The sequence below is a fragment of the Narcine bancroftii genome, chromosome 4 (assembly GCF_036971445.1).
Source record: "Narcine bancroftii isolate sNarBan1 chromosome 4, sNarBan1.hap1, whole genome shotgun sequence".
NCBI lineage: Eukaryota > Metazoa > Chordata > Chondrichthyes > Torpediniformes > Narcinidae > Narcine > Narcine bancroftii.
The window spans coordinates 27,757,829-27,775,708 of record NC_091472.1 but is presented as its reverse complement, the minus strand read 5'-3'; the positions used below and the strand labels follow the sequence as shown (position 1 = coordinate 27,775,708).

At 41.0% G+C, this 17,880-nt stretch overlaps 1 protein-coding gene across 1 annotated transcript in view; it reads right to left on the bottom strand.

Moving 5' to 3' along the window:
• Window positions 1-1,032: 1,032 nt before the first annotated feature.
• ryr2a (ryanodine receptor 2a (cardiac)) overlaps window positions 1,033-17,880 on the bottom strand; it is a 612,110-nt gene continuing 595,262 nt past the window's right edge. The window contains exons 100-103 of the mRNA XM_069936123.1: window positions 10,240-10,304; window positions 7,975-8,075; window positions 2,495-2,546; window positions 1,033-1,961 (exon numbers count right to left, since the gene is read on the bottom strand). Of these exons, the coding sequence (XP_069792224.1) occupies window positions 1,866-1,961; window positions 2,495-2,546; window positions 7,975-8,075; window positions 10,240-10,304 (314 nt within the window). The 3' untranslated portion in view covers window positions 1,033-1,865. The remainder of the gene's footprint in view (window positions 1,962-2,494; window positions 2,547-7,974; window positions 8,076-10,239; window positions 10,305-17,880) is intronic.

The following is a 17,880-nucleotide window of genomic DNA, read 5'->3' as shown; positions in this document are numbered from 1 at the left end:
TTGTGGAGGATTTGGAAGATCATGCACAAAGAGATTGTTTAGAATGTACAACTTGTTTGCCATGGAGAACGGTTGAAGAAATAGCCCAGTCAAATTTCGGGAGAAATGAGAGGGAAGATTCTGCTGAAAGGGTGAGATAAAAGACTGTGTCACGCAGCACAATGGGAGGCAAGTTCTATCTAGTTCCATGTGGACCAACATATGGTGTGGTGTGATCTCAGTGTGCACTGTACATTGTGTAAATTGGACACTGGGAACCACACGCTGGTCTGTCTATGCTGAGTTAGTTGATCGAGTCAATGTCCTGCTACCACTCGCTATCTAGATTTGTAGTTGAAGAACAACTTCTTCTGAAAGTACAGGAAGAAACCAACTCCCGAGGAGTTGTCACCCAGTCAGAGTATATGTTGCTAAAGGAGAGAGCACAAAATTCTGTAGACACCGTTGATGAAGTAAAAACACAAAATGCTGGAGAAGCTCAGCAGGTAGCAAAGAATATAACCGACGTTTCGGGCTTGAGCCCTTCCATATGAGAGAATGCTGGCAAGCATCTGGACAAAAGAGTAGGGGGGAAGGGGGAATGGCAAGGCAGGAGATGATAGGTGGAGAAAGGAGAGAGGGACAGCAGCAATGAAGGGGAGGGGGGGAGAGCTGGCTGGTGTGGGTGAAAGACCGGAAAAGGGGGAGGGGGAAAGAAAAGACCAGCAGGTTTAATGGAAAGCAGTAAAGTCAATGTTCATGCTGGAAAATAAGGTGTTGTTTCTCCAATTTGCGCATGGTAAAGGAGAGAACAGGTAAAGTCAGAGAAGAGAAAGACAGCACGTTAAAAATTCTGACTTCAGTTTAACAAAAGAAAATGGAAAAAAAGTGCTCAATTTTTATTTTGAACGTTTTATTTTGAAAGATTGGCATTACAAGTTAAAACAAATCAAATGAAGTATTCTACACATAATTACTTTACAATGGTATCCCATGAAATCCCTGAATGGATATTGCTTCAACTTCAGTCAGAAATGAGTGGACAGTTATTCCTCGATCACTATATTTACCACAAGTGGCAGAAAATGTGTGAGACAACAACCGAGTTTAAACACGGCATTCTTGGCTGATGAAACTGGTACTGAATCTACAATAAAGTACACAACACTTTGTAACTACAGTGTAATTAATAACCTTAAACATAAAAAAGTTCTCACATTAATCAGCTTGCCATTTTATTTTCTTTTGTACTTGCATAATAGACATGCAATGGAAAAACTTTCGTTTTTCCTTTGAAAGAATCCTTTATGCAAAGATTCAGACTGTTGCTGTATTGCATGGGAGCATTACCAAAATAAAGAGCTAAATAACCAGAATCCAACATCTTAAGTTCATGTAAATGTTCTCCGTTTCTCCTGAGATGCATGGCAGTCAGACAGAAGCATGTACATCAAAATATCGATTTACAGTGTGATACGGTCATGCACACAACCTCTTGCATAGCTCAACCCACATTAGTAAGGCACTATTTCCTCATCACAGCCCAGTGTCCATAAACAGGTTGCTCTGGACATCAAAAAGTATACAATATCATTCCAGATGAAGAAATACATAAATGTTTTGGATGAAAGCCATTTATTATCTTTCACTTATGTCCTCACAAGATGAAGGAAATGTCTTAAAATGTATCGGCACACAGTTTGAAATCAAATTATTTTTTCCTCTACATCAATTTGAAAGCAGATGTGCTGACAGCGAACTCAGTGAGCTATAGCTTTGGTGTTCCAGTGCACACTGAGCAGGTTATACACACAAAAAAAGGCTTGAAAGCATTCAAAGAGGAAATCTGTAGGTTCTGCAAAGTCTGGGGGAAGCTTCAGCCGTCCTTAGTTGAGCTGGTCTTCGTACTGCTTGCGGAAGCAATCTCCAGCTGGAAAGAACTCCCAGCAACGTTCTTGATACATTTTCCACACGTAGGACTCCTGGTGGGTACAACTAAAATGTTATCTTAAACACATTGCTGCATGTCACTCTCTGCACTCACTGTGTCAAACCTGTACTAAACACCTACTAAAAGGATTTGTAAGAGGATTCAGCTACAGAGCAGACAGAATTATTTGGTGTCAATGGACACGTTGAAGCACGTTGTGGATAGCACTTGACTCGTTTATTGCATGAAACCTGTCAAATACATTTCAACCCAAACCTTACACAGTAAAAATTGCATTCCTTTGCAAAATTATTTTCTATTTGGATCCACTCTCACTCGATCTTGTCCAGTGAAGCATCAAAGTATTTGTTGCTTTACCAGACATTTAATGTAAACAAACAAAAGAGTGATCTCCAATGGGGAAGCTCATACTGGACTGTGGCAATCAGATTTAAAATAGCTGCTATGACTAGATACAATAATTTCTTTCAGAATGAAGTCTCCCTCCACTGAGCTCTGGAATCATGAATCTTTGAACCTGACATCCATCCACTCTTATTCACTAATCAGGTAGTGAAGTCTTACCTGTCCCGTGTGCTCTGTTTCATCTTTATTAATAAGGTACATCAAGAAAAATCTGCAGGAATAAAGACAACAGTTAGTAGCTCTATAACACTGATCCTAAATCTTAAATGTTTAAATTCCATGTCAATCGTGGGAATGTATCCTTGCTATGTTAGCTTTTAAGTAAAAATATTGCAGGTCAAACAGCATCCATAGAGAGAAATGGTCAGTCAACGATCTGGGCCTGGTTCCTTTTTTCAAGACTAAAGTGGGAACGGCAGAGATCAAAGATAAAAGGGGATGAGGGAAGGGCTGGGGAAGATCCAAGCAGTAATTCGTCATCTCGCTGGTCCAGCACTCCATTAGTAACATTGGGACAACAAGGAAACCTGTGTCCAACTCATATTTACAAACTACAGCTTGCCTTCAATACCACAGTCACAAACAAACTCAAGGCAAAACTCCTGAGACATAGATATCAGTACCCTTTACTCCAAGTGGATCCCAGACTTCCTGACCACAAGCAGAGAGGATTGACGAAAACACCATCTCCATGATTATCTGAACACCGATACCCTGCAAGGCTGCATTATCTGTCTCATACTAGACCCCCTGTATAGTCATGACTATCTGGCCATACTCTGCTCTGACTCCATCTACAATCTTACAGATGATACCTACTGTCAGAGGTCGAATCTCAAGTAAAGATGAGGTGGAGATAGAAAATCTGGTGGCATGGAGTCAGGACAACAACCTCTGTTTCAATGTCATTTATATGAAAGAACTGGACATAAATTTCAGGAAACAGAGAGGACCACACTGTGATAGTACAGATCTATCACCAATGTATATAATGTATAATAGTTACAGTATCTAGACTGTGCTTACAGCGATTGGCTGAGAGCTAAGCCACGCCTATTGTCTGGGCCTTAAAGGGTTGTGTCCCTAGCCAGGTCAGATCATTCCGGACTGGTCGGCCACCTGTGAAGAGCTCCTGTCTTTTGCTAATAAAAGCCTTGGTTTGGATCAACAAGTCTTTGATTCTTTCGAGGAGCTCTACACACACATTCCTGCATATTTCAACAGTGCTGATGTGGAGAGCTTCACCAACAACCTGTCCTGATCTTATCACATCACAACCAGGACTTTCAAAGAAGCCAGACAAAAAACCATGTCCTCCACGTCTCTTACCCACTTTACTATTGCACTATTGAAAGTAATCTGTCTGGATGCTTCACAGCCTGGTACAGGAACTACTCTGCCAAATACTGTAAGAAACTGCAGCGAGTGGTAAACATAGCTGAAAAATCACAAAGAAAAACACCCTCCCCACCATGTATCCTCTGTCTTGGGAGAGTTGCTAAAGTATTAAATGGTTCATTCCACCGTTCCTCCACTCCATCGGGTCAGACTCGATTGTGCACTCTTCCATCAAGCAGAAAATACAGAAACATAGAAACATAGAAGATAGGAGTAGGAGTAGGTCATTTGACCCTTCGAGCCTGCTCCGCCATTCAACGAGATCATGGCTGATCTTAAAGTTCAGTACCCCGTCCCCGCCTTCTCTCCGTAACCTTTAATACCCTTATACTGAAGAAATAGATCTAATTCCCTCTTAAATATATTTAATGAACCTGCCTCTACTGCCCTCTGTGGCAATGAATTCCACAGATTCACCACTCTCTGGGTATAGAAATTCCTCCTCATCTCAGTCCTAAATGGTTTGCCTATTATCCTCAAACCATGGCCCCGGGTTTTGGATTTTCCCATCATTGGAAACATCCCATCTGCATCCATTCTATCCAGTCCTGCCAGAATTTTATAGGTCTCTATGAGATCCCCTCTCAATCTTCTAAACTCCAGCGAGTACAATCCCAATTTGCGCAATCTTTCCTCATAAGTCATTCCTGCCATTCCAGGTATCAGCCTGGTGAATCGCCTCTGCACTCCCTCCATTGCAAGAACATCCTTCCTTAGATAAGGTGACCAAAACTGCACACAATACTCCAGGTGGGGTCTCACCAAGGCCCTGTACAGCTGCAGTAAGGTATCCTTGTCCTATACTCAAACCCTCTTGATATGAAGGCCAACATACCATTTGCCTTTTTAACCGCCTGCTGTACCTGCATGCTCGCCTTCAGAGACTGGTGTACAAGTACCCCTAGGTCTCTCTGCACTTCCCCATCTCTTAATCTATTGCCATTCAAATAGTAATCTGCCCTCCGGTTTGTATTACCAAAGTGGATAACCTCACATATATCCACATTATATGTGCTTGAGAACCCAACCTTCAGATTCAAAGATGCTTTCTTTCCATCTATTACCAAACTCTTGAATGGATCTCATGCTGCCCATTCACTGTACTTTATCTCCCTTCCCTGCTCTATGTTTTTGTAATTTTCTCTGTATCCTGCACGACTTGACCGTAGTTAAACTGCTCCCGATACTATTGTCTTGTTAATTAGTTATTATTGCACCACCTGCCACATCACTTGACTTCGGTGCACACGACCATGAAGCCGTTCATCAGGTTACTGGGCAAATGAAAGTGAGAAAGATGGAGGTAGCTGAAGATAATTGTGAAAGGGAATAATTTCACTGTCCACGGCCTTCACAATCTAAACATTTCTCCCTGATCCTCTTGCAATCTATAGGTCAGCACAATATTGTGAGCTGAAGGGCCTGTATCGTTCTGTAATTTTCTATGTTCTAATTTCTAAAGAGAGCAACCCCAACATCTCCATTGTATACAGAAAACGGATGTCCCTAATCCATAAAATTATTTCAGTAAATTTCCTCTGCCCTCTACCTTCTATTTCATCAAATGCTATACTCCATTCATATCTTTGTGCCTTCAAACTTTGTTTCATAATTCGATCTGTAAACTCTTCCCTGCAAGCTCAAATGTAAATCAGCTAGAAAGTTGTGACCATTGTACTGGATGAGAGGACTTACACTCTGCACTTCCCTCCTGCAGTGAAACAACTTTTCACTGAGACTAAAAGAACATAAAACATAGAACATTACAATATAGCCCTCGATATTCTGCTGACCTATATATTCCTTCCAAAACAAAAAGAAACCCATCCTACCTTGTAACTTTATATTTTTCTTTGTTCATGTGGCTTTCTAAGTGTCTCTTAAATGCCTCTCATGTTTCAGCCACCACCAGACACCCTGGAAAGACATTCCTGGCACCCACAACTCTGTGTAAAAAAAACATCTCTGATGTCTCCCCTAAACTTTCCTCCCTTCACTTTCCTGGGTAAAAGGAGCTGGATGTCCACCTTTTCTATGCATCTCAGAATTGTAGACCTTTATTAAGTCTCTACTCATCCTTTTTTGCTCCAAAGAGAAAAGTCCTAGTTTTGCTAACCTTGCCTCATAAGACTTATTTTTCCAATCCAGGCAACATCCTGGTAATTCTCCTCTACTCCCTATCCATAGCTTTCACATTCTTCATATAATAAGGTGATGAAAATGGAACACAATACTCTAGCTGTGGTCTCACCAGAGATTTGTAGAGTTGCATAGACCTCTTGACTCTTGAACTTAATCCTGCTTTTAATGAAGCCCAGCATCCAGTGGTGGATTAACTACCACACGGGCCCTAAGCTAATTCTTCCCTGAAAGATTCCCCTCTACCCCTTCTCTCCCGTGACCCACCCTGATGCAACTTCAGATGCACAGTCCCAACACTAGTTGGTTTCCTCCAACCAGTCCCAACTTGAACTCTCTTGCCCAAATCCATTCTTTGCAACACCCCCACCCCCACCCCCACCAATCCCTTTTCTCTCTAAGCATTGACAATGCTTATTGTTTTTAAATGTTCCCGATTGGTAACTCGGGAGTTACTTGGCTGCCTGGCCAGCGTCATCTGAATGCAATGCGGCCGCAGTGAAAGGGGAATCTGGCTGGGTCTGGGTCTGGGCCTGAACAAAGCCGTAGCTTGTGCATTTTGTGCGGTTTCGCCCAGCAGTTGCAGGCGAAGGTGGCAGTGAGTGCAAATTGCCAGTTGTGTGCAGGGTTACAGACTCACAGACACACTGGCATTATTTTAACAAAATGTACCGCAAATGAGTTTATAAAAATCATAAACACCTGGTGCAACCAAAGATGGGCCAGTGACAGCGGTGCCACCAGCTCAGGCACAGTTCATGGGTCTGTTGCAATTTGTCAGATTTAAAAAAAATAAATATCAGAGAAATCCTGGCAGAGCCCCTGGGGAAAACTCATGCAGTCACGGGGACTGCTGGGCAAAACCGCACAAACTCTTTACAGACAGCGCAGGATTCGAACTCCAGTCGCAATCGCTGGCACTGTAGTCTGTCTGTGGTTAATGGACATTCTTTTAATAAGCTGGCATGGGTACAAGGGGTCAAATTTATGTTTCTAAAACCAGTGACAGATTAACCATTATGCTGAGTAACGAACATTGTTTAGTCAGTTTAATCATACCACAATGCGTCAGGATCCCTTACTTCCCGGGCCCCGAGGCTTCAGCCTACTCAGTCTAATGGTTAATTTGGCACTGCCAGCATCCCATAGGCCTTTTTAATGATGCAGGGACTTGCCCCAAAATGTCGACCATCCCTCTGCTTCCTCAGAAGCTGCCTGACCCACTGAGTTCATTCAGCAGATCATATTTTGTGTTTCACCACTTCTTCCCTCCAACTGAGCAAATTTTCCATCCATGTCGATTCAGCTCCTTCAATTCCAGTCTTGATAACAAGCCCATAATGTGGCACTTTATCAAATGCATTTTGGAAGTCCTCACATATCATAAAAATGCCATTTGTCTCCACAACCCAATCACTTACCGCATGAAAAAATAATCACTCGGGTTTGACAAGCCTTGAACAGATCCATTCCCATCAATGCGCACTTGCCAAGTGATTATTGCCCTGTTGAATTGAGTGGTCTGTTGTTATGGGGTATGTCTTTTTTAGTAAAAAAGGGTGTAAAATTTGCAATTTTTCCAGCCCTCAGACATGAGCTCTGATTAACAGTTATTTTGGAAGATTATGTCTCGGGCAATTCCCTCATACATCACTCTGGAAAGTGACGTCTGTCCTTCACTTCCGCAATTATAAATTCTGAAACTTTATAATCCTCAATCACTCCATTACACCAACAGCAAAAGGCACGTTACCTAATAGCTATTAGAAATCTCCATCTATTTTTATTTAATAACTCTTTTATCCTGAAAGTTTAGAAGTGCAGTAACTTTCTTGACAAGTTATTTGCCTCCATCTGCCGGTACAAAGGCAATTGACAATGCTCAATGAGGTCAATGGCTTCTGTCCATACAAGGATGTTTCATCTAACCCTGCATTGTGGAAGGATTGCTTTCCTTGGCAGATTGTATTCTTCCCTTATAAATGCATCACTGCCTTGATAGTTTGTTTTCTTTTCCTCTTTATAGCCACTCTGTTGATTAAAAACCCAGATTGCAGGCTTGTCTCTGGGGTGATTGAGTAGCAGGAAATGAGAGTACTTACAGGTAATTTGCCAAATTGTGCTCCTGCAGTGTGTGAGTCTCAAAGCCATGGGGCACAGTGTCAAAGTAGTCATTGCCAATTCCACAGATGAAACACTTGGTCTGGAAAGAGAGAAAAGGAAAACCTGAATGACTAGCGCAACTGATTGCCGGTCAATGTTATCGGATGGCTTTAATCGGTTAGTGGGGAAGCCACAAGCCGACAGTCATGTGTTTTGTCCAATCATCCTGCAAGTCTCTGCAAGAACCTCTTAATTGTGTCTGAATGGTTGTATCAACTGCGGGAACGTGACAAAAAATAGTTTTAAATGCTTGCACAACTGAACTTCAAATGAACTCAAAATTATTTGCCCAACAATTTAAACCTAGTCAATGTAATTCCCTTCGAACGCATAACTGGGTATTTCCAAATAGCTTTATTTTAGACACATGTCCTAAGACAGCAGTTCTCAACATTTTTTTCCCCCATTCACATATCACCTTAAGTAATCCCTTACTCACCAAAGACCACCAATGGAGTTCCATACCATAGGTACTCCGTTAGGGATAACTTCAGGTACTATTTGAGTGGGGGAAAAAAAAGGTTGAAAACCACTATCCTAGAAGGAATGTGATGCATAAAACCAGACTTAACTCTCTCTTTCCTTCAATTGAGGGAAAGGTGTTGCCTGGGCCTGAACTCAAGATGAGCCCCCTCTGCAAAATAGAACAGTACAACCATGGGATAGTGGATGAACATATCCTGTTGCCCAAGGTCATGTTACCACTCAGGAAGGAGGGAACTCTGCTCAGGTTAGACTTAGCACAGGTCCCTGGTAAATGCTGAGGAACTCCAGCGAGATGGATCTCTCGCAGGGACAAAGGATGGAGTTGAGCATAGGAGAACATTGAAAGACAGGGTGGCATTGTTAGCAACGCTATTACAGAGCCAGCGACCCCAGGTTCATATCTTCTACTGTCTTTAAGGCATTTGTACTTTGTCCCTGCAACAGCATAGGTTTACTACAGGTGCTCCATTTCCTCACATGTACCTACAGGGGTTCATCGGTTAACTGGTTACGTTGGTGTGATTCAGTGGCTCGGGCTTGTTGGCTGGAAGGGCTGTGCTATATCTCTAAATTTAAAATCTAAATAAGGTGCCAACTATTGCTGAACAAACAATGAGAAGCTGGAGGAAGTGAGCAGGTCAGTAAGTTCAACAATTTCACTTCAAAATTAGATGAGCAATAGCTAATATTCCATCTGGGCACTCTCCAACCAGATGGCATTAACATCAACTTCTCCAGTTCCTGCTAGACCATTCCAGGTTCTCCGTGTTTCCCTATCACTCTACTTCCCTCCACCACCCCACCCTATTCCCTCTCCATGCACAGAGCCATCCCCCTTCCCCCTGTTTGCTATTGTGCCCTCGCTCCCTTATCCTCTTGCCTGTGGCCTGCCCCTCCACAACCCTCTCCCTCATTTTATTCAGGTGCCTGCCAACATCTTGCTCACACTTTGATGAAGGGCTCAGGCCTTATATTTGCTATATAAAGTATACTGTCTGACCTGCTGAGTTTCTCCAGCATTGAGTTTTCACAGTAAGTTCAGGACTTCTGTGTTTCTGTTCACAGATGCTGAAGTCCCAGTACTGCTGTCATTATCCAGCAAACTCCAGCAATCAATCTCCCTTTATTCTCTGTCTCCTACCAAACTTATAGAGATAGCTCTTTGCATGAACTGTACTCATATGGACCCAGGGTCTTGATAGAGACATCTGTCTGTGATCTCCATATCTCCAATGGGAAGTGAGGCTCCACCATCAACTGTGTCTATTTAGAAAATAGATCTTGCAACGTTGCCTCAACTTTTTTTTGGAATCTGACCTTCAAATTGCACTGTGGTGAAAGCATGTGAGGAGAAGAAGAACTCAACCCATAATTATCTCCAGAGATAAGGGAACATGCTCTGTGATTGGGAAGGGGGGGGGGGGTGCGGCACGGGTGATGTAGCGTTTAGCACAACACCTTTAGAGCACCAGTGACTGGGACCAGTGTTCAAATCCCGCGCTGTCTGTAAGGAGTTTTTATGTTCTCCCCGTGTCTGCGTGGGTTTTCTCTTTAGGCTCCACTTTCCTCCCACTTTTCAAAACGTACCAGGGGTTGTAGGTTAATTGGGTGTAATTGGGCGGCATGGACTCATGAGTCAAAATGGCCTGTAACCATAATGTATGTCTAAATTTTTTAAAAAATCCTGGCATTGCTATTCCATGTGTTGAAGTGCTTACCTCCATGTCTTCTTTAACTTGCTCCTGTTGGTCTCTTAGTTCACCAAAAGCATCAATAATTAGACCTGAGTTAAGAACAATAATGAGATCATGGTGAAATAAAGGCCGTGTGGCAGGGATTTTCATTTGCAATCTGCAAATAAGTTCCACATTGAGGGTGAAATAATTTCCAATCAATGAAAGTAATTACACTGAAGAGAACATTGGAGTGATGGTGGGACATGTGACATATAAGGACATGATAATCCTACCTCAGCTTTAAATAATAGATTCTTGTCATCCTTAATCCAGCCATCTGAGATGAAGAGGATATTAACTCATTCATTTTGCAAGCAATTAATCTTTCTCTTGCGTATTGATATCCTTGAGATTTACCTCACGGCATAAAATTAATGAAGTGCAAAAGGAGTGGGTGGATTCCAGACCCAATGGCTACAGATGGCAATTGCTACACTAGCTGGTTGAATGCATCTAGAAACATCACTCCCAAAACATATGGATCAATGACGCTTCAAAGATTTTGCACTTCTCACATAATGGATCACCATCATCATAAAAACAAGATAATTTAAGATTGGACATATGCATTCTATGTACCACCTTAAGTTGTAATAAGCAACGCCTTGCACAACATGAAGAATCATTAATCAAAGTAAGAGCAGAGTGTTTCATCATGTATTTGTGAGTGTGAGTTCTCAGACAACACATGAATGAAAGAAAAGGTTCTTTACTTTAAAGTTGATGTAAACAGCACCATGAGGCAGCAAGCCTCCGTTACAGATCTGCATACTGTCTGGCAGCCAAATCTAATCAAACAGTAAGGCCTTGCTAGTTGCATTGCAACCATGATCTCTATCTCCCTTTCTTAAAACAAAAGTAGTTTACTTTTAACTAACATATTTTCTTTGTATACCTCTGCAATTTTAACTTTAACACCAGGAACTTACATTTTCATTATTATCAACATTGTTAATATTTTTAAAATTTGTTTTGTGTGTTCACATTTACATACACTAAAATTTGAAGAGCGAATAAGATAGCACTACTTCATTCTATAGCAGGATTCTTTAAATTTGCTCAATGAGTCTCTTAAGAGGATTCACCTGCCTTGACGATCACTTCATTGATTGTCCTTGAATCTGAGTTGTTGCCTCAGATGATGTCTTCTCAGCTGTGTATTCAGGTTGTTCAATCAGTATCCCATCTTTCCATCTAATGTGGCTGGTTCCATTTGAAGGTCTCGACGATTTCTTCGTAGAACAGAATCTTCATCTGTCTGAATGGTGTATGATCTTGGTTGGACTTCACTAAGGACAGTTTCCTTCTGAGTCCATAAGTTTGTTTTGTCTTTTAGCCTTACGTGGTCATCAGACTGTGGAAAATGAGGACTTGACAAGGTGTGTACAGAGTCCCACTCCTTTGCAAACTGTTGGAACATTAAATTGCAAAACTGGGGTCCATTGTCCATGAAGACCTCACTTGCCACGCCATGTCTGGGGAATATGGCTTTCATACCTGTTATTACAGTGTCTGCAGTGGTGGTGTTCAGTTTACACACCTCTGGATACAGGGAGTAATAGTCTGTGACTCCAAAATAGTCCTTTCCTTGACATTCGAATAGGTCTACCTTCTGGTAAGGTCTGTATGGTGCTGGGTGTGGCTTTAGTGGTCCTGAAGGATTATTTGCATGATATTTCCAGCACATTGTACAGTTGGACACTTCATTTGTTATATCATTGTTGATTCTTGGCCAGTTCATTACCTGTCATGCTCTTTTCTTAAACTTTTCAATTCCAAGATGTCCTCCATGGATCCTTTTTTTAAGCATCTCTTTTCACAGATTCTTTGGGATAAAGATTTTGTTTTCTTTGTAGATGATGTCTTCAACCACTTCCGCCCTTCATTCCCAGTACTCTGCAATGCCAGGTGAGCAGACCTGCCTCACGTTGGGCCATCCATCCAAGATGTTTTTTATCAGCTGTCTCTGAATTTATGAGCTCCATTTTTGCGTCTGATATGGGCAGTGCACTTGTGATTACGTCCATGAAGGAATTCACATCTCCATCCATTTTGGTGTTTGCGGGCTCTCTTGTGTCAACAGCTCTAGACAACGTGTCTGCTGTGTACATTAGCTTACCTGGAGTGTACACCACATTCAGTGTATAGCGTTGTAGCCTAATCATCATTCTTTGTATTCGAGGTGGACAATTATTTAATGGCTTATGGTCAGTCTCTACACTGATTGCTTGCCCTGACACAGGCATATATGATGGTGAGCAGCTCCTTTTCAATTTGAGCGTATCACATCTCCGTATCTGTCGTTGAGCGTGATGCATACGCAATGGGTTTCCAATAATATTTTTGCAGAAGAACTGTACCAAGCACACTGTGTGATGCATCTGATGGTATCTTGATGGGTCTCACTGGGTCGTAAAACCTCAGAATTGATTCCTCTGAGCAGTTTCTTTAGTTCCCTCAATGACTTTTTAAGCTCATGATTCAACTCCCATTCAATGTTCTTTTCTGTTAGTCTTCTCAATGGAGCCAACTTTTCTGAGAGGTTGGATATGAATTTACCCATATAGTTAACCATTACATTAAACCTCTGTACATCCTTTTTGCATTGTGTCCTTGGCATGATCCCAATGGCGGACACCTTTCTGGGATCTGGTCTGATGCCCTCACTGCCAATAATATCTCCTACAAACATTAGTTCTGTCACCCTGAGCTTCAGGTTTGCTTTCCTTATTGCTTCCAGCACTTTCTTTAGTCTCTCATCATGCTCCATTCTCGTGGTTCCCCATACTGTGCTGTCATCCATTGAGGTATCAACTCCATCCAGGTGCTCATAGACCACATGGATAGTTTTGTGATACCCTTCAGGAGCTGAGGCAATTCCGAATGGTCACCTTAGGAATCTGTATCTGCCAAATGGACCATTGAACATGCACAGTCTTGAACTTGCTTCATCCAATTTCAACTGCCAAAATCCTGATGATTCATCTAACTGGCTGAAGCACTTTCCATTTGAAACTGTGACATGATTTCTTCACACGTCGGAAGCTTAAAGTGTTCTCTATTTATTGCTCTGTTTAGATCTCTTGGATCCAAGCAAATTTTAATCTTTCCATTCTTTTTGTCCACAATGACAAGTGAACACACCCATTTTGTTGGCTCATCTATCTTCTGAATCGCGTTCAGGGTTTCCATCCTGTCCAACTCTGTTTTTAGTTTCTTTTGAAGCATAAATGGAACTTTTCTGCATGGATGTATTATCGGTGGCACACGTTTATCCACTCTGATCGTTTGTCTCCTGGAAGGCAGCCTAGACCCTGAAATAGGTCATTGTTCTCTTTCATGAGTTCATCGTCGACTGTCTCTCCTTCACTTTCCACAACGATGACTCTTTTTACCAGGTTCAGTTTCTCACAGGCTGTTAAACCTAGTAAGGCCTGTACATCCTTTGGTACCACGATGAATGCTAGCATGTGCTCTTTGCCCTTGTGTTTCACTTTGACCATGTATTCTCCTTGCACTGGTATATCGGTACCTGAATATCCTGTCACCTTCACTTTTGTTCCATACATCTTTGGTCTCGGCCTAATCTTCTTAAAATCAGTCTCTAATTCTACATTAATTTGTGCTCCAGTATCCAATTTAACTGAAATGTATCTGTCATTCACTTTTAATCGCAACATCCAGTCTCTGTTTTCTTTCTTGTTTTCAGTCACAACGCCCACATAGAATTCCTCTATCTCCCTTTCATCTACTTCAGGAACCTTGCTTCTTTGTTGCACATATTGCATGTTTCACCATATGCTGGACACTTTTTTGGTAGGTGTTGTGTACTGCCTCGGAGACATGGCTTTCGATTGGCCCTTTCATTTTTTGTTTGCTGGCCACTTTGGCGCACTTTTTGTTCAACAGTTTATGTCCGTTCTTGCTCACTGCATCCACATTCCAGTCAGTTTCACTGAACAGCTCTTTTGCCTGTAATTTTAGTTTCTGCAGGCTCATCCGAGTCCTAGGCTTTTCCCGGTCTAGATTTTGTTCTCTTAGCAGTCTTTCCCTGAGACTATTATCTGGAATATCCCACACAGTCTGTCTTTTCTCAGAGAGTTGGTCAGTCCATCAAATTCACATGTTTTGCTTCTGTTTCTCAATTCACTCACATACTGATCAATACTTCTGTTTTCTGTACACGTGAAAAATCTGTGCCTTTCAAATGTCATGTTACGTTTAGGTATCCAGTATGCCTCAAACTGTTCCATTATTTTTTCCAGTTTCATTTTGTCTCCTTCAGCAGCAAATGTGAAGTTATTATACACCTCCAGGGCTTCATCACCCATGACATGTAAGAAAGCTGACGCTTTCACTTTATCACTTTTCTCTTCAGCTCTGACTGCCACTAAATACAATCCAAAACACTGTTTAAATCTGTTCCAATTTTCAGCCACATTTTGTGTCAGCTGAAGTTTCACTGGTGGATGTAATCCTTCCATATTTCACTCTGTTAGCCTCTCTTTACTGATCAGTTGCTGACTTTAGATTTTACCTTTTAAAATATTTCCTTCTAATTTCCCTCATCCCACTTCTGACACCATATTTCATCTTATATTCGTATGTGTGAGTTCTTAGTCAATACATGAATGAAGGAAAAGTTTAAAGTTGTAAACAGCACCATGTGACAGAGTATTTAGAAGTGGTTTGGGAGGAATTGTTAGAGCAGCTTGCACACACACACACACACACATTTTAAAACACAGAATATTTGCAGGACTTTTGCAGAGTGCTTTTTGTAGGAGGCAAGAAAGTATCGACAGCAGCTTGCCTGGGAGAGTATGTGATCTTTGCAGACAGATGAGAAGAGTTTTGCTCTCAAAGAGGGAGGATGTGAAAGAGAGAGAGAGAGGAGACAGAAATCAGTTCCAGAAGGACAAGCTGGCAAACTTTGGAAGGCTGTCTGGTCCAAGGAAGAGATTGGCGGACTGAGCATCATCTGAAGAACCCTGAAGGGGGCAAGATTCATCAGCAAGACTGATTGAGAAGGAATCAGTTGCAGACGTCCTGGAAAAGGAATCTCTCTCTGAAAACCAGCAAGAACCCTCCTGAGTGGTAACCATTTGCCTGTTAAGCACCAAAGACTGGTGAACTTTGTTAATGCTAACTTCTATGCACTGTACAAGAATGGCCTGCAACTAGTAAGATTGGACTGTGATCCAAAGAACTTTTCTAATCTTAAATATACATTACACAAACCTGCGCTTAGAATTAGAGGGGGGATTAAGTAGTTAGGTTAAGTATGTAGGTTAAGTAATAAGTTAAAGCTTAATTCTGTTTTCTTGTTCAATTATAATTAAAAACTACTTTTGTTTAAGTAACCCTGTGTTGTGGTGTACATCTATAGCTGCTGGTTTTTGGGGTCCTCTGGACTCCGTAACAATCATGAGGCATGCTATGAGGCTGTAAGTCTCGATTACAGCTCTGCATGCTGTGTCTCAGTTCCATGCTGACAGCCAAGTCTAATCAAACAGTAAGGCATTGCTAGTTGCCTTGCAATCACGATCTCTATCATTACACAAAATACCAGTCTTCATCTGAAAATGTTAGATTGAGTTCATGCTTCCAATCAGTCTTAATTCCAGCCAATGAAGCTGATCTTAAGTCCAATAAATTATTATAAATACATGATATTAATCTACTGTGAACAAATTGTAAATTTAAAAATGTATCAAGAGTATTTGAATTTGCGATTCGAGGAAAATCATGTGATTTTCACTGAACAAAATATCTAACTTGTAAATATCTACAGAAATATCTCTTAGAAAGATTAAATTTAGCTGATAATTGTGCAAAAGAGGCAAAGTTATCTCAAATAAAAAGATCATTATAACTTTTGATACCTAATCTGTACCATTCCTAAAAGCCTGCATCTAACACAGAAGGCTGAAAAAGATGGTTATTTATAATGGAACTAGCAAGAGAAAAACTGTTATAACCATAACATTTTCTAAATTGAGCCCAAATTCTCAACCTATTTCTCATTATCAATTATGTGACAATTTAGAAATGGCAAAGGGTATAATGGAACCTAAAATTGTCAATTTAGATGATTTTTTAGAAAACTTCAGTTCCATTTCTACCCAAGAAGGGCGATTCACTAATTTATCATAATGTAATAATAAAAGTAAATTATGCATATTAATATCCTACCATTGCTTTAAATAATAGATCCCTGTCATCCTCAATAATAATCCTAATAATAAAATCAAAAATTAACCAATTATATATGGGTTTAATTATGGTTGTCCTAGATCATCGTATTAGACAGATATTACTCTGTGTTTTGACCAAGACCGGGTATAATATAACTCAATTGGTTTCTATCCAGAATTATTTTTAAGAAATAATGTTAAATCAACAAATATGGATGAATTTGAATTACATTTATATTAATTTTTACTATGGATATCACATGCTTTTTTGCTATATTAGTAGACTTTGTAAGTAGGATTAATATGCTAAACTTAAAAATATTTTATAAAGAAAAGAAACATTGCTGACTGTGTCATCTGAAGGGACAGGACACATGGATAAGAGTCTTGCATCTCTGGTGCAGCAGGTCCACCTTGGCATCTCTCTGTTGATCCTCTCTTTCTTTCAAATTGTAAAGATGTGTTTGCAATTATAGAGTTTTACAGCAGGAAAGCAGGCCCTTTGGTCCAACTTTTCAATACTTCAAGATACAGGGTGGTAGATTTAGGATGGAGATGAGGAGGAATTGCTTTTACCTGAGGGTGGTGTATCTACGGAATTTGCTGCCTATTGAAGCAGTTGGGGGCTACCTCAGTAAATATATGTAAGACAAGATTGGATAGATTTTTACACAGTAGAGGAATTAAGGGACATGGGAAAAAGTCAGTAGGTGAAGATGAGACTCTCATCAGATGGGCTGGGTGGCCTACTCCTTCTCCTGTTTCTTATGTTTTTGACTGAGTTGTCTTCACAAGTCTAAAAATTTCCCAGAAATATTGCTTGGAAATTAATCAAGTTATTAATGCTAAAATAAAGCCAGAAAACACCAAAAACATTTAGGAGGATAGGCTGCAGCTGTTACAAAACAGAATTAATATTCCTGGTCAAAAACACTTAATCAGAACATTTTTCTTCAGAAGGGAACCAATAATAATTGAGAGTGAACAAGGCAAGAAAGACAGAAATCATGTCAGTGCAAAGAGGGTGAGCCATTTCTGGAAGAGAAATGGTAGGGCATGTACTGGAAATCAGGAATGAAAACCGATGCTGAAAGCACTCAGCAAGTCAGGACGTACCAGTGGGCAGAGAAACAAATTAAGGTTTCAAGTCAAAGGGAGCACTGGGGCATGGGAATAGGCAATTGCAGAGCACGTTGACCGTGATGGTGTGATGGGGCTTCGACTCTCCGGACCCAATAGCAAGATGGCAGGACAGTGCCCCAAGTGATAAACTGTGTAAAATTGAAGCATTATTGTGTCCTCCCTGCAGCCAGACCCAGTCTATCAGCTCTTTGGCTGCCCTCAAAACCTGCAGTGTCTGAACAGGAGCCCATAATAACTGCAATGTGCACAGGTTTTTGAATGTGGCTGCTTACTGAGGCAAAAT